General features: G+C 47.4%; 1 protein-coding gene across 1 annotated transcript in view; it reads right to left on the minus strand.

The window, feature by feature from the left end:
• CARD10 (caspase recruitment domain family member 10) overlaps positions 1-17,725 on the minus strand; it is a 243,474-nt gene that overhangs the window by 58,558 nt on the left and 167,191 nt on the right. The window contains exons 8-9 of the mRNA XM_078684000.1: positions 12,257-12,454; positions 4,142-4,285 (exon numbers count right to left, since the gene is read on the minus strand). Coding sequence (XP_078540126.1) covers positions 4,142-4,285; positions 12,257-12,454 — 342 coding nt within the window. The remainder of the gene's footprint in view (positions 1-4,141; positions 4,286-12,256; positions 12,455-17,725) is intronic.

Consider the following 17,725-nt stretch of genomic DNA (forward strand, 5'->3'; position numbering starts at 1 on the left):
CCTGCAGAGGTTGAGCTGTGTGGCACCCTCCTGTATCCTCCCAGGACAATCATGTTGCATGCACAACTGTTATTGCATTCTTGAGGCCATGGCAGAAGTTCACAATGTCAGCATGAGTTGGTTAACAGTGAAGCTGCCACCGAATCCTAAGCATACAGGGATGAGCGTTTGGAGTTGGCAGCCGAAATATTAGACTTATTTCTAAAGCTCTTTTGCAGCCGCTTTCTACAGCATTAGCATGCTGACCAGCTACAGGTGAGACTCATGTCAGGAATGTTGCATAAGTTCTGGCAGCACTGTACTTTCAGCTCCTTTTAGGAAATTTGAGCGCCCGCAGTGGTGAGCATCACGTGTTGCTGTTAACAGCCACACTGTGCCCATTTTAGGAACCCTATTATACTTGTGTATCTGCCTGACTACAAACAACCACAAGTCATTGTATTTTTGTGGTGGTTGTTGACCGCAGTTTTATTACTCCTTACATATGTCGTATTTGTACAACTCCCCTGGACACCTTCTTGGGGGCGGGGTTATACGTTTATATCATACATTATCACAGATTGGGTATCACTCAGTGTCATTTGGACATCATAAATCATGGGTCATAAATCTACGGGTATCATAAATCATTCTGCCGCAATCTGCCATATTTTGTTGTCATAAATCACTCTGCCTGATCATCATAAATCAGCAGCCATAAATCATGGTCATAAATCATCGGGAGGTCATAAATCATTCTGTCACAAATCTGTCATCATTTTGTTGTCATAAATCATTCTGCATGGGAATCATAAATCATCAGCAATAAATCATCGGCTGGCCATAAATCACTGTATTTGTCTTTTGCTCATCTGCATCTCCGAGGGTCCTAAATCACCCTGACAGCTTGTAGATTGTTCTTTGTTGTTTTCCACGCCCCTTACGTGTGGGGGGTAGCCTTTCCCCGGAGTTAGGCCCCAACTCGCTACCTTGCTAGTCTCTTTTGTGCGCTGCCGTCTGGCAGGGGCTGGGCTGTGAGTGCCATCTCCGTTTGCTTCCCCGATTTTTGTCAGGCTTACTCACCCAGCTGTGAGGCATCCCAGAGTGAGTGGCCCTCCTTCTATTTACAGCCATGTTGGTGTGTTTCCATAACCAAACCAATACAACTTTTGTTTGAGTCCCTTTTGGTTGGATTTGCGCTCTCTTTGCGCTGTTTTTCTGTGGGGGTAGCTTCTTTCCGAGTTAGGCCCCAGCTCACTACCTTGTTAGACTCTTTCATGCCCTGCCATCCGGTTGGGGCTGGGTTGCGAGTGCCGTCTCCGTTTGCTGCCTCTTTTGTTAGACCACTTCACTCAGCCGTGAGGCATCCCAAAGTGAGTGGCACCACTTCACTTAGCCGTGAGGCATCCCAAAGTGAGTGGCCTTACTCCCACACACCGCCTGTACCATTATACCATTAGCTCCTTTCGTCCCTGTCAGCACTGCGACACTGCTGTTGTAGGTGTGGGTAGGTGGGACTCGAAATTCGTTGGCGCAGCTCCCCCAGCTCCCTGATGTAAAGGTGAGCTGCCCTGGGGGAGCGTGCTTTATATCCCCCTCCCCACTTTTTCTCTTCCCTTTGTCCTTGGAAGGCGGGGGAGAGGGCCTCAGGTGCGTTTCGCCACGCGGCATTTACGGGCGGCGCAAACCAGAATCATTCCTTGCGGGCTTTGGCGGCCGTTATGGCGCCGGCTCTCAAGGCCCCCTTCGGTGGCGGCCTTTGCTAGTCTTGAAGCAAGCCAGTCTGCAACCCGACAAGTCGCTGCCAGTGGTGTAACACTAAATGATGCTCCCCCCCTGCAAAATGTGATGAGGGGCCCATCTTCTCCCAGATCTCACAGATATTCATTGGTCTTGGGCTCAATGGGGTCCCACTGAAGGTTTGGAGTCACCCTATGCTGCAGGTGCCTTCTTGGAAAAGCAGAGGGACATTCCCAAGTGTTTACCTATTTCTTAGTCCATGCCATTGCACGCATGTTGCAAGGCATGCAATGGCATGGGTTATGGGAGGTGAGGGTCACCCCTCCAAAACAAGTAACCCTGGGGGCCACCCCCTCATTGCAGGGGCTGGCGGGGCCTTAGTAGCGTCCCTGATTGCTGCCGACAGGATAAATCCTTGCCTTGAACTAGCAATACAATGACTGACCAGCTATGGAAGCTTGTAGACCCAGCTGAATTGGAATGGCAACCATTACTCTGGGGAATGGAATTATTTCAGATCCCTAATTCTGCCCCAGCCCCTCTATGTGCATTAGAGTTTTGTGTGGGTCTCTTGCATTAATAAAACAATGTTATTTAATTTTTCACAAATATCTTTTTGCATTTCAATTATAAAGGTACTTTGGCCAGTGACAGATCTTAAGCTTCGCAGCACTCTTACAGAAGTGTTCAGAATGCCTATCTTTTCTGCTCATTGTCCAAAAGACCCCAAGTAGATATAAAGCCATCGCAAATGTTCACCACATTCATCTGATTTATTGAAACATTTTATCACCCCTGCAACCTGACATTTTCTGAAACTCATTCGTGGTTTCTATGAGTATTTAGAGTCTTTTTGAACGAAACGTCTAATTTTCCTTTTCCATTGGCCCTTGTATCATGTTGGCCACAGATGGAAATAATCTTTTATTCTTAAAATCATGTTTAACTTATATTTAATTTTGGAATGCACCCGGCGACGTTAGCAATGATTAAACGAATACTTTACAACAATGAATGCTTCTAATTTTTGCACGGAATGTTGGATTTCTGGTTTATCTTCTACCTTATCTGTGTGTTGGAAGTCAACCACATTGTTTAGCACAGCTGCAGCTATCAGATGGCAGGCAAACACGTTTACATTGCTGACGTTATTTATTTTTGCACTGGGAAGATTACATTTGAATCCATCCCCTTCTAACCCATCCCTCTTTCTTCTTCGACAACTCACCACCTTGTCCCTGTTTTTTCCACCTCCTCCCACACCTGTTCCTGTTTCTTGTCTCACCTCCCACCCCTGTCCCTGTTTCTTCTCTCCCTTCCCATCCTTGTCCCTGTTTTCCTTACCCCCCAACAGGCAAACAAAAAAACAAAGATGCTTTTTTACCAGTCCTGTTATCCACACCAATCCGCCCTCCCATTGACCACCCCCACCTGATTGCGAAAGCCGAAAGCTCGCCCATAGGCTAGACCACGTTGGCTTTGCCGATGCTTATTATTAGGGTACGTTTTTTAGTTTTTTAAGTGAAGCCCGTTTCCTTTAAAAGAAACAGGACTGCATTTCAAGAGAAAAAATTATGTTTTCTTGTTTGCTTGATTAAGAAACCGCAGTGGACCACTGCTTTCCTCATCTACAAACATTTTTATTACATTCACAGAGGTGAAGGGGTTTCAAGGGGACCCCTTCCCATTTGCGAATGTTATCACTACATGCTTGTAATCTGTAAAGTATTAATGTTTTGTGACCAGAATTTGGTTGCAAAATATTAGGTTTGATTGGGTTTTTGGAAGGGACGTCCCGTCCAAATACCGAATTGGTATTTTGTCGCACGCCCAAATATTGATTTGGTAACATGTTAACACCATCCGTGTGGCGCATTTTCCTGCTGTGCGCTGAACTTTTAAAAAACCCGCGGCTCGTCGTCATGAGCGTACGAAAGGTGTACCTCATGACGAGCTGAGCTCGTCATGAGCGTCGAAGGGGTTAAAGAATCGCAGTTTGAGCTTTAGACATACCAACATTCTTTTTTGTGGTTTCAAATGGGCCTATTCTGCTAATCGGCCTGTTTGCAAACTCAAAACAAGTTAGTTCATCTGGCCCAAAAGTCCTTGCACCAGCCCCATCAATGATGTTAATGGGTATTACCTCTTCAGCTGTACCCCACCTTCAGGACAAATGCTCCTCCCAAAACAGCAGAGAAAGGCTTGTATCTGGGGACAGAACCTTTGAATAGCTCTAGGTGATCTCACCTTTGTACATAGGGCCTTGACCTCAAATAGCAAGCAAGCATGATGTTTAAAGTGGTGCATTTTGGGATAAATAACTTTTTCTTCATCGTTCTGAAGGCTTTTTAGTAAAATGTAAATAAATGTGTGCCTGGAAATATATGTCTCCCACTGAGTGGCCTAATTTCCTTCTTCTTACCAGTGGGGGGCGTCCGGACAATTTCCCAGAGGCCCATTGAACTTCGCCTGGCATCTCGCTGCTTTCAGGAATAGAGCCCAGATCGTCGTGAGAGGTGAAAATATTGAGCTGATTCCTGCTGTTTGGGTTAGAGTCTGACAGTACCTGTGAGACAGAAAATAAATTGTAGTCTTTCACAAGTACTGCACAGATGTACAAAGAAGTCAAGCTTGGCCCTCTAGTGGAGAAGGCTGGTTCTGTGGTGAAGATTACCTGCACTGAGAACGGTGTAGAGGTATGCTCTCTGGTGGCAAAAAGCGTCAGTGCATCTGTAGAGGATATCACTGTTTCTCAAAGAAGATCATGCCATTACCTCTGGTGGTAAAAATTGGAACTGCACTATACAGTTTGTAACAAATTCAATGACTGTAGGAGATAAATGCACTGTCTTATGGCGGTGCGATGCAGGTTTTTGGCCACAGAGGATAACAAAATCTTGCCTGCAGTGAAAAAATGTGCATTGCTTTCTGACTTAGATTTGAGATTGCAGCTCTAGAGGATCTTTCTAGGGTCATGTTTTGACCTCTTGTCGTGAGAAGTTCACCTTCAGATGTTAACCATAACAATTACTCAAACAGTGGGAGAGGGGTCATGCTGTGCCATTTGTTGGTGAGATATAAGACTGCGACTGTAGATCAACAGACATTCTCGCATTCTGCCCACTATAGTTAGCAAGTGAAACTGCAACTATAAAATAGCCCCACATGTCTTCCCACAGTGCATTCATGGCTCTGTGCTGATGAAGAGTATAACTGCATCTCAAGAGAATTTTAATATTGTTCTACTGCGACTTAGATTATATTCTGCCCACTGAAAGGGATAAGTGTAACTGCAGCAATAGATAATTTTCTGATATTTCCTATTGTGTGACCCTACTCTCAATTAATCAATCAATTAGGGTTGGTAAAGCGCAACTACTCACCTGTGAGGGTCTCTAGGCACTGGGGGGGGGGGGGTTGGCTCCATTGAGTGCTGGGGTTACCCGAAAAGCTAGGTCATGAGGTCCTTCTTGAATTGGGGCAATGTGGGCGATTGTTGGAGGTGGAGGGGGTGGGTGTTCCAGGGTTTGGCTGCAAGGTAGGAGAAGGACTTTCCTCCCTTTCCAGTCTTGCTGATACGTTGGACGGTGGCCAGTAAGAGCTGGGCTGATTGGAGGTATCTTTTTGGTGCGTGAAAGGAGAGGCCGCTGTTCAGATATGTGGGTCCAGTGTTGTGAAGTGCTTTGTATGCGTGGGTGAGGAGTTTGAAGGTTATTTTTCTTTTGACTGGAAGCCTGTGGAGATCGCGGAGGTGTTGGGTGATGTGACTGCGACGGTGGATGTTGAGGATCAATCTGGCTGTGGCATTCTGGACAGTCTGGAGTTTGTGAAGGAGTTTCTTGTTGAATCCGGCGTAGAGAGCGTTGCCATAGTCCAGTTTGCTGCTCATAAGTGTATGCATGACAGTTTTTCTGGATTTGGTTGGGATCCATCTGTAGGTTTTACGAAGCATGCAGAGGATGTTGAAGCAGGGCGAGGAGACGGCGTTGATCTGGCAGTTCATTGTGAGCGATGAGTCTAGTATGATGCTGAGGTTTCATGCGTGGTCCGTCGGGTGGGGGGATTTCTGAGGGCAGAGGGCCACGAGGAGTCATTCCATGCAGAGGGGGTGGAGCCAAGGATGAGGATTTCTGTCTTTTCTGAGTTGAGTTTCAGGCAGCTGTTCTTCATCCAGGTGGTGGTGGCTTTCATCCCTTCTTGGAAGTAGTTTCTGGTGATGTTGGGTTTGTTGGTGAGGGAGAGGATCAGCTGGGTGTCGATGTATGAGCTTGTGGTTCCTGACAATGGTTGCGAGAGGGGTCATGTAGACATTGAAGAGGGGGGGCTGAGGGAGGAGCCCTGGGGCATGCCACAGTTGGTCTCTGTTGGTTCCCAGAGGTTGGGAGGGAGTCTGACCCGCTGACTTCTGCCGGTGAAGAAGGAGCGGATCCAGTCTAGAGCCTTACTGCGGATGCCGGCGTCATGGAGTCTGGTGGCTAGGGTGTGGTGGGAGATGGTGCTGAATGCAGCCCAAAGGTCCAGGAGGATGAGGGCTGCCATTTCGCCCTGGTCTAGGAGCGAGCAGATGTCATCGGTGGCGGTGGGTGGGGCGGTCTCGGTGCTGTGATTGCTTCGGAATACGGATTTGGAGATGTCCAGGACATTGTTAGCTATAATGACGTTTGCTAGCTGGGTGTTGATGGCCTTTTCGATGACCTTGGCTGCGAAGGGAAGCAGGGAGATGGGCCTGAAGCTCTTGAGGTCCATTGGGCCGCAAAGGATTTCTTTAGGAGGGGGTTGACTTCAACGTGTTTCCAGTCATCTGGGAAGGTTCCGGTCTCTAAAGGAGCAGATGATCACCCAACATAGTTTGGATGCAATGTCAGAGGCAGCTCTATGGAAGATGTGGTGTAGGCAGGGGTCTGAGGGTGCTCCAGAGTGGATGCTTTTCATGGTCTTCAAGGTGGTTTTTGTCGTGAGTGAGATCCATTTGAGCAGGTCTGGGGGGCTAGAGCGGTGAGGTGGTCTTGGTTGTCGAAGTAGTCGTAAATCATTTTGACCTTGTGGTGGAAGAAGGTGCTGAGTCTGTTGCAGAGGTCTTGAAAGGGTGGGACATTTATTGTTTCACTGCAGGGTTTGGCGAATTCCTTGATGATGGAGAAAAGTTATTTGTTGTTGTGTGCGGTGGAGAGGAGTCTGTCTTGGGTGGATTTCTTCCTTGTGGATTTGATGTGTTGGTGGTGTGCAGTGGTAGCTGCTTTGTGGGCGGCACGTGTTTCCGGGATTTTGTTGGGGCTCCATGTCTTTTCGTGTTGTCTGCAGGAGTGTCTGCATTCTTGGAGTGCAGGAGTGAACCAGTTTGCATTCTTGATGTGTCTTCCAGTGGCTTTCTTGAGGGGGCGGGTGTGTCAGTGCAGTTTGTGATCCAGCGGTTGAGGTTGCATGCTGCGGTGTTTGGGTCTGACGTAGTCGGAGTGGGGTGCTGACGAGGGAGGAGGTGAGCTGGTCTTCAGTGACTTTGTTCCAGCTTCTGCAGGGGAGACGGTGTGTTTGCTTGTGTATGAAGGGTTTTTTGAAGGAAAAGTGGATGCAGTGGTGATACGTCCGAAGGAGCTCTGTGGTATGGCTGTAGGAGGTGCTGTTTCCTCCAGTGAAGACTGGGTCGAGTGTGTGTTCTGCTGTGGAAATGGGGGCGGTGACTAGTCGTTTCTGAACTATGTTGGCGAGGTTCTCAAGGAGTGAGGCTGTGTGTGAGTCATTGTGGTTATCCAGGTGGAAGCTTAGGTCTCCGAGTAGGATGTTATCTATGGATGTGAAGGCGTGTGATGCGATGAGGTCGGTGATGGTATGGGCGGTGAGTGAGCAGTGGCAGGGCTCACAGCTGCTTTGCGCGCAGTCATTCTGATTCATAGCGGTAACGCTGTGTTTTTTTTAACTGAGCTGCGTTTTAAACTTTTAATTCCACTTTGTCTACTTTGCTTTGTGGCTGTACTTTTAGCGGTGATTCCGCTGGGGTCAGGGCCTTAGTGCGCTCAGGCTTCATCAACCCCCCCCCCGTGTCTCCCGTGCCCCGTGTCCCCCGACTTACCGGCGCTTTGGGGTGGCTGTCTTGTCTTCCCTCCTCCACGCCTCGGTCCGACAGGGTGGCTAGCACCGTTGAGCGGAGGGCGTGGAGGTGAGAGACAGTCACTTCCGCTTCCGCCTGTGAGTGACCGGTTAGCGGTCTAGTGGTTGTGAGGCAGACGGGCTGAGGGCTTTAAAAGGAGGATGTACGCCCGGAAGCGCAGCGGACGAGCGCAGCGGGCGCGACGAAGGCGCGCCGAAGTGTCGCCAAAGTCGAGCCCGTCTGCGCCCGTCCGCGGCCGACGGCGGGCTAGGGCGATATCCCCTGGTCCGGTTGTTAAGATCTGCTGGGATAGGGAGCAGCTCCTCGGATTATGTCCGTCCACTTTACCATCATGTAGGCACGGTATGTCTAGTGACGACACAGACTGTGCTCACTGTGGCTTTAGCTTTACCACCATGCTGCCAGACGCTGGGGAGCTAGCTGCTCTTAACTGTGGTCTCCTTAATGTGAGGTCACTGCGCAGGCACAGAATCGATATTTTCGAGTTGCTTGCGGAGAGAAAGTTCGACCTATTGTTCATTACGGAGACATGGTTAGACCAGTACTCTGATTCGGACATCATCGAGGCTATGCCTGAGAGCTACTCGATGGTTAGGCAGGACAGGCCAGTAGGGAGGGGAGGGGGGATTGCAATTATTTTTAGGAAACCTTTGGGATGTTTGTTGGAAAGCACGATGGTTGCTGAGAGTGAGGTGGGAGCTTTCACTATACAAGTTAATGGGGGCAAGACGATTAAAGGCTTTTTGGTTTATAGACCCCCCAGGGCCTTGCGTCAAGTTCAGGGAGAGTCTGTTAGAAAACTTAACAGAGGCAACGTTGCGTAGGGACACATTCCTCCTACCGGGCGATCTGAATTTGCACCTAGATTGCCCAGAGGATAAAGGAGTGGAGGAATTTTGCCGGGACATTCAAGCCCTTCAGCTTGAACTTAAGTTCTCGGGCCCTACGCACCGACAGGGGCACCTCCTGGACCCGGTTTTTGCTAACTGGGAAGGGGTTGAGGTGTCCACTATTGAACCGATCCCCTGGACAGACCACTCTCTGGTGGTCTTTTCTATAAAGACCCCTAAAACCACTAAACCCAGTCAGGCACCCTTAAATTATTTAAGGAGGAAGTGGGCTACGTTCTCATTGGAGGATTTTAATCATGCCCTGATTAGAGATGGCCAACCTGGAGGGGAGGATATAGAAACGGCGGTTTCGAACCTCAACAAGCGCATTATTCAAGAGCTTGATCAAACCGCCCCACTTTGTCGATCATCTGCATCCGGCCGTAAAGAAAGATCGGCCCCATGGTTTAGTGGAGAGCTGAGGCAAACAAAGGCGGAATGCAGGCGAGCCGAAAGAGTGTGGAGGGTGTCATATGATACCCAGGCTAGGGAACTGTTCCTAGAAAAAAGGCGGCAGCATCATAGGCTGATTAAACAGTCTAAGGCAGCCTTTTATGCAGGACAAATTTTAGGGGCAAAAAACTCGGCCAAAGAACTTTTTAGTATTTATAAGTCTTTGACTGTTCTCGACTCATCGGCAGACCCAGAGATCTGTTCGCCCGAAACTTGCGATCAAATCGCCGATTATTTCTCCGCCAAAGTCGAGAAAATGTATTCGACTTTTCCTAATTCTCCCCCTGTAGGGGTTGAGTTGGTGGCAACATCGGAGGGCATGGAGACAAAGGTGTCCCTCACGAATTTTAGCACCCCCCCCTGAAGAGCTAGTCAGGGTATGCCTCTCTGTTAAATCGGGCTCCCCCTTGGACCCGGTGTCCCCTAAACGTTTGGGGGACAGCCTGGAAGTGTTGGAGCCTTACATAAGGCATGTCCTGGATACCTCCTTCAAATCGGGTATGTTACCTGCAGGGTGGAAACAGGCTGTGGTACTCCCTCTCCGGAAGAAATCGCACATTGGTTTTGAGGTGTTGGAAAATCTGAGGCCTATCTCCCTCCTGCCTTTTCTGTCCAAAGTGGCGGAAAAGGTGGTTAACACCCAAATCATGAAACATGTGGAGGAGGTGGGATTGCTCCATGCCACGCAGTTTAGCTTTAGACCGCGCCATTCTACTGAGTCCGCCCTTCTTATGGCAACGGAACATCTGAGAGAGGGTGTAGATAAGGGGCAAACGATGGCCTTGATCCTGTTAGACCTCAGCGCGGCGTTCGACACTGTAGCACATACCACCTTGCTACAGTGTCTGAACAGAGGTGGCATCACCAATACCGCGCTGAGGTGGATCCAGGCCTTCCTCACGGGAAGAAGCTTTCAAGTGAGGCAAGGCGACTGCTATTCAAAAGGGGTACCTTTGGGCCAGGGCGTGCCTCAGGGCTCGTCCCTGAGTCCAACCCTTTTTAATTTATATGTAGCGCCGGTAGCCTCCATTGTGGAGAACTATGGTCTCCAATTAGTATCATATGCCGATGATACGCAAATGGTCATCTCCCTGTCGCATGCACCCTGTCATGCTGCAGATGGCTTCCGGTCGTGCATGAAAGAACTTGCCGACTGGATGGCCATCAACTGTTTGAAACTCAATGGCAGCAAGACAGAGGTGTTGGTGGTGGGGAGAGCCCAGTCTGCTTGGTCATCGGCATGGTGGCCACCCTGTTTAGGACCAACCCGTACCCCTTGTCAGGAGGCAAAAAATCTAGGGGTATGGTTCGATGCAGGTCTCACTTTCGGGCCCCAGATCAACCGTGTGGTTGGAGTATGTTTTGGGGTACTGAAAAGATTGAGGAAAGTCCTGGACCTACTGCCGATGGAAGCTCGCCAAACCCTGGTACATGCTTTGGTAACCGCCAGGATGGATTACGGGAATTTGCTTTACCTGGGGGTGCCAGAGAAAAGCATGGCTCGCCTCCAAGTGCTGCAAAATGCGGCAGCTCGTCTGATCCTCAGGCTGCCCAAAAGGGCGCCTTCGAAGGCGGCACTGCAGAAGCTACATTGGCTTCCGGTGAGGCGCAGAGTTGAATATAAAGCCCTCTGCACGTGTCACCGTATCCTGCATGATAGGGCTCCTCGACCACTGAGGAAACTGGTCGAAGTTTATATACCCACTCGAGCGCTCAGATCCGCCGATGGGGGTTTGCTTAGGGTCCCCAGGGTGAAGAAAGCGCGCATGGGAGGCAGATCTTACAGGTGTCTAGTGGCAAACCACTGGAATAAACTTCCAGTGGATCTGCGTCTGGAACCTGAAGAAGCGAGGTTTCGAGCGAAATTAAAAACCCACCTCTATGTGAAGTAAATCATGATTAAGCTACTGTGCTCCCTGTTTACTACCTCTCTCACTATCAGCACGCGGACACGCCGGTGCGCGTAACGCAGCGCTTTACAAATGTCCCAATAATAATAATAATGGTATAGGTAAAGTGAGCGCGGGGACTGGGCAGCCTGTAGATGAGGGTTCTGCAGAGAGTCGTTTCGGGGATGCTCAGGATCTAGAAGTGGAAGTGCTCCATGAGGGTCATTGTGTCGTCTGGCAGGGTGGTCATTCGGAGGGTGCTTTTGTGAACGACGGCGATGCCTCTTCCTGGATGGATGGGATGGTCCTTGCACTAAATCATGTATCCGTCGGGAATGGCAGTGGCGATGTCGGGTGCAGAGTTTGCGTTGGTTCAGTTTTCCATGAGGAATGCAGCATCGGGCAAGTAGGTATTGAGGAGGTCCCAGATTTCTATGGCGTGCTTGTGTAGGGAACCTAAGTTGAGGAGGTTTGTGAGCGGGGATGGCGGGTAGGTTGGGAGATGTAGCTGGGGTACGGAGGTGGGTGAATGTGCAGCAGCAGTGTAGACAGGAGAGAGTGCTGTGCATGTTGTTCGGCGTTGAGAGCTGGCAGTTGTTCTTTTGTCCGGGGTTGAGATTGGGGAGGGTGCTGGAGTTGTAGCTGTGGCAGTGGCAGTGGCGGGTGAGAGAACCAGGGTCCCTGGCGCTGGTCACTGTCGGGTCGGGGACAGGCACAGAAGTGCTTGCCTTTGGCACGCCAGCTGCGCGGCTGCCATTAAGTAGGGATCGTGGTGGGTGGGTGAGCTGGGATGGGGGAGCAGGAAGGGCACACTGGAGGGGGGAGGGGCAGCAGGGCAGAAGTGGCAGGGGGAAAACGAAGGAAAATGAAGGGAGAAGAGTGAGAAGTGAAAAAGTGAAAAGTGACAGAAGGGAGAAATGAAGGAAAGAGAAAAAGAGGGTACAAGAAGAAAGCGGCAAAGATAGGCAGAAGAGCAGAGTGCTTTCCCACTGACCCACCAGGGATGAAGCTCAGGCAGGAGCCTGCAGGTGGGGCAGGGCCTCGAACACACTGCAAACAAAGAGCTCAGGGGGCAGCAGTTAGTGGTGGAGCTGTGCGGGAGAGAGGAGTCGCACTTACCAGGTCTCTGCCCTCTGTTGATGAGAGAGGCAGCTACAGCTAAAGAAGATACGTGACTTTACTTCCTGGAGGATACTCACCGGTCCCCAGGATGTTTGCTCCCCGCACCCCCGCTGCAGCTGCCCCTGAAGCGTGCTGTTTAAGGCCTCCAGGTGTGTAAGGCGGGCCTGGGTTGAATTCCGCTCCTCCTCAAGGGCTCGCACTTGTTTCCGGTAGCAGTCCTTATCTAGCATGCTCTGGTCGTGCTGTCTTTGCACCTGGTCTCTGCTCATAATGGCCTTAAGAGACAGAAACAACATTACAATAAAAAGGGAGACAACGAAGAGTGAGTGTGAGAGAAAAAGAAAGTGAGTGAGCGTATAGGACAGAGAGAGAGAGAAGGAAAGAGAGAGGTAAGAAAGAGATACAGAAAGAGAAAAGAGAGACAGGAAAGAGATCGAGTCATTGAGTCTAACAGAGACAGAGACAAAGACAGAGGGAAAAATGAGACAGAAAAACCGGAAGAGAAAGCGAGAGAAAAGAAAGAAAGAACAAGACAAAAAGAGGAGACAATAGAGTGGAAAAGGCAGAGAGAGAAGAGATGGGACTGCGATAGATGACACTGGAGTAGTGAGAAAGAGTGCGAGAGAAAGCATAGCAGAGAGAAAGACGAGAATGAGTGTGACAGAAATATAAACAAGCATTTGCAATGCATAAGGTCTCGCATTAGGAAAGTTTGAGCTATTGGTATTGTAAATGACACATTTTTTATATATGTGTTGGTTTTGAAAATAGCAAAAATAATAGCTTTGTCATTTACAATGCCAATAGTTATAACTTGTGACACCTATAGCATTTGTAATGCAATATGTGTTGTATTCACGTGACTTAGATGTATTGATATTACAAATAACAATGGCTTTGAATTTTTTTAATAATTAATACTTAAATAAAAGTTATTGTAATTTATAATGGCAATAGCTTAAACTTTTGTAAATAACTTTTGTGAAGAATATGTTCAGTGTATTTTATTGTGACGAAAATCCAAGAACAGAAGTGAAATACTAACCTCTTTTTGTGACATTTGTAATAAAGCTTGAAACATTGAGTATTCATATTTGACCCAGTTGTTGTTGAATGGTTGCACAGATTGATGCTGTGGTGGCGCTGAGTGATGTTGTGGTGGCGACTAGTGATGCTGTGGCATTCAATGATCCTGTGGTAGCGCATAGTGATGTTGTTGTGCCCCTTAGTGATGGGGTGGTGGTGCTGAGTGATGCTGTGGTGATGCGATAGATAGAGTGAGTGGGATAGATAGATAGAGTGAGGGCGATAGGTAGATAGAGGGAGGGCGATAGATAGAGTGAGGGCGATAGATAGATAGAGTGAGGGCGATAGATAGATAGAGTGAGGGCGATAGATAGATAGAGTGAGGGCGATAGATAGATAGAGTGAGGGCGATAGATAGATAGAGTGAGGGCGATAGATAGATAGAGTGAGGGCGATAGATAGATAGAGTGAGGCCGATAGATAGATAGAGTGAGGCCGATAGATAGAGTGAGGCCGATAGATTGATAGATTGATAGATTGATAGATAGAGTGTGGGCGATTAGATAGATAGAGTGAGGGCGATAGATAGATAGAGTTAGGGCGATAGATAGATAGAGTTAGGGCGATAGATAGATAGAGTTAGGGCGATAGATAGATAGAGTGAGGGCGATAGATAGAGTGAGGGCGATAGATAGATAGAGTGAGGGCGATAGATAGAGTGAGGGCGATAGATAGATAGAGTGAGGGCGATAGATAGATAGAGTGAGGGCGATAGATAGATAGAGTGAGGGCGATAGATAGAGTGAGGGCGATAGATAGAGTGAGGGCGATAGATAGAGTGAGGGCGATAGATTGATAGATTGAGGGCGATTAGATAGATAGAGTGAGGGCGATAGATAGATAGAGTTAGGGCGATAGATAGAGTTAGGGCGATAGATAGATAGAGTTAGGGCGATAGATAGATAGAGTGAGGGCGATAGATAGATAGAGTGAGGGCGATAGATAGATAGAGTGAGGGCGATAGATAGAGTGAGGGCGATAGATAGAGTGAGGGCGATAGATAGAGTGAGGGCGATAGATTGATAGATTGAGGGCGATTAGATAGATAGAGTGAGGGCGATCGATAGATAGAGTTAGGGCGATAGATAGATAGAGTTAGGGCGATAGATAGATAGAGTTAGGGCGATAGATAGATAGAGTTAGGGCGATAGATAGATAGAGTTAGGGCGATAGATAGATAGAGTGAGGGCGATCGATAGATAGAGTGAGGGCGATAGATAGAGTGAGGGCGATAGATAGAGTGAGGGCGATAGATAGAGTGAGGCCGATAGATTGATAGATTGATAGATAGATAGATAGAGTGAGGGCGATAGATAGAGTGAGGGCGATAGATAGAGTGAGGGAGATAGATAGAGTTAGGGCGATAGATAGATAGAGTTAGGGCGATAGATAGATAGAGTTAGGGCGATAGATAGATAGAGTTAGGGCGATAGATAGAGTTAGGGCGATAGATAGATAGAGTGAGGGCGATAGATAGATAGAGTGAGGGCGATAGATAGAGTGAGGGCGATAGATAGAGTGAGGGCGATAGATAGAGTGAGGGCGATAGATAGAGTGAGGGCGATAGATAGATAGATAGTTGTGTGTGGTTGTGTGTGGTTGTGTGTGCGTGGTTGTGTGTGTGTGGTGTGTGTTATGCTTTGTTTTGCTATGTTTTGTTATGCTATGCTATGTTTTGTTGTGTTTGGTATGCTATGCTATGTTTTGCTAGGCTATGATATGTTTTGTTTTGTTATGCTATGTTTTGTTTTGTTTTGTTATGCTATGTTTTGTTGTGTTTTGTTAAGCTATGCTATGTTTTGTTGTGTTTTGTTAAGCTATGCTATGCTTGGTTAGGCTATGCTATGCTTGGTTAGGCTATGCTATGCTTGGTTAGGCTATGCTCTATGCTTGGTTATGCTATGCTCTATGCTTGGTTAGGCTATGCTCTATGCTTGGTTAGGCTATGCTCTATGCTTGGTTAGGCTATGCTCTATGCTTGGTTAGGCTATGCTCTATGCTTGGTTAGGTTATGCTCTATGCTTGGTTAGGTTATGCTCTATGCTTGGTTAGGTTATGCGCTATGCTTGGTTAGGTTAGGTTATGCGCTATGCTTGGTTAGGTTAGGTTATGCGCTATGCTTGGTTAGGTTAGGTTATGCACTATGCTTGGTTAGGTTAGGTTCTGCGCTATGCTTGGTTAGGTTAGGTTATGCGCTATGCTTGGTTAGGTTAGGTTATGCGCTATGCTTGGTTAGGTTAGGTTATGCGCTATGCGCTATGTTATTCGCTATGTTATGCGCTATGTTGCGCTATGTTATGCGCTATGTTATGCGCTATGCGCTATGTTATGCGCTATGTTATGTGCTATGGTATGCGCTATGCTATGCGCTATGTTATGCGCTATGCTATGCGCTATGTTATGCGCTATGTTATGCGCTATGTTATGCGCTATGCTATACGCTATGTTATGCGCTATGCTATGCGCTATGTTATGCGCTATGTTATGCGCTATGCTATGCGCTATGGGCTATGTTATGCGCTATGCTATGTGCTATGCGCTATGCTATGTGCTATGCGCTATGTTATGCGCTATGCGCTATGTTATGCGCTATGGTTAGGTTATGCTCTATGCTTGGTTAGGTTATGCGCTATGCTTGGTTAGGTTAGGTTCTGCGCTATGCTTGGTTAGGTTAGGTTATGCGCTATGCTTGGTTAGGCTAGGTTATGCGCTATGCTTGGTTAGGTTAGGTTGTGCGCTATGCTTGGTTAGGTTAGGTTATGCGCTATGCTTGGTTAGGTTAGGTTATGCGCTATGTTATGCGCTATGTTATGCGCTATGTTATGCGCTATGTTGCGCTATGCTATGCGCTATGTTATGCGCTATGTTATGCGCTATGCGCTATGTTATGCGCTATGTTATGTGCTATGGTATGCGCTATGCTATGCGCTATGCTATGCGCTATGTTATGCGCTATGTTATGCGCTATGTTATGCGCTATGTTATGCGCTATGTTATGCGCTATGCTATGCGCTATGTTATGCGCTATGCTATGCGCTATGCGCTATGTTATGCGCTATGCTATGCGCTATGTTATGCGCTATGTTATGCGCTATACGCTATGTTATGCGATATGCGCTATGTTATGCGCTATGCTATGCGCTATGTTATGCGCTATGCGCTATGTTATGCGCTATGCTATGCGCTATGCTATGCGCTATGCTATGTACTATGCGCTATGCTATGTGCTATGTTATGCGCTATGCGCTATGTTATGCGCTATGTTATGCGCTATGCGCTATGTTATGCGCTATGCGCTATAGTATGCGCTATGTTATGCGCTATGTGCTATGTGTTGCGCTATGTTATGCGCTATGTTATGCGCTATGCTATGCGCTATTCTATGCTCTGCGCTATGTTATGCGCTATGCGCTATGTTATGCGCTATGCTATGCGCTATGTTATGCACTATGCTATGCGCTATGCTATGTGCTATGTTATGCGCTATGCTATGTGCTATGTTATGCGCTATGTTATGCGCTATGTTATGCGCTATGTTATGCGCTATGTTATGCGCCATGCGCTATGTGTTGCGCTATGTTATGCACTATGCGCTATGTTATGCGCTATGCGCTATGTTATGCGCTATGTTATGCGCTATGCGCTATGTTATGCGCTATGTTGCGCTATGTTATGCGCTATGTTGCGCGCTATGTTATGCTATGTTGCGCTATGTTGCGCTATGTTATGCGCTAATTATATGCGCTATGTTATGAGCTATGTTATGCGCTATGTTGCGCTATGTAATGCGCTATGTTATGCGCTATGTTGCGCTATGTTATGCTGTGTTTTGCTATCCTAAGCTTTGCTGTGTTTTGCTATCCTACGCTTTGCTGTGTTTTGCTATCCTATGCTTTGCTGTGTTTTGCTATCCTATGCTTTGCTGTGTTTTGCTATCCTATGCTTTGCTGTGTTTTGCTATCCTATGCTTTGCTGTGTTTTGCTATCCTATGCTTTGCTGTGTTTTGCTATCCTATGCTTTGCTGTGTTATGCTTTGCTGTGTTTTGTTATGCTATGTTTTGTTGTTTTACTATGATATGCTATGTTTTGCTATGCTATGCTTTGTTTTGCTATGTTTTGTTATGTTCTGCTGTTTTGTTGTGTTATGTTATGCTATTCTATGTTTTGCTATGCTATGCTATTCTATGTTTTGCTATGCTATGTTTTGTTTTAAGTTATGTTATGCTATGTTTTGCTATGCTATTCTATGCTTTGTTTTGCTAGGTTTTGTTATGTTCTGCTGTTTTGTTCTGCTGTTTTGTTGTGTTATGTTATGCTATGGTTTGTTTTGTTTTACTATGCTATGTTTTGTTTTGCTATTCTTTGTTATGTTATGGTTTGTTTTGTTATGCTATTCTATGTTATGCTATGGTTTGTTTTGTTATGCTATTCTATGTTTTGCTGTGTTATGCTATGTTTT

Source organism: Lissotriton helveticus, chromosome 1_1 (genome assembly GCF_964261635.1).
Source record: "Lissotriton helveticus chromosome 1_1, aLisHel1.1, whole genome shotgun sequence".
Lineage (NCBI taxonomy): Eukaryota > Metazoa > Chordata > Amphibia > Caudata > Salamandridae > Lissotriton > Lissotriton helveticus.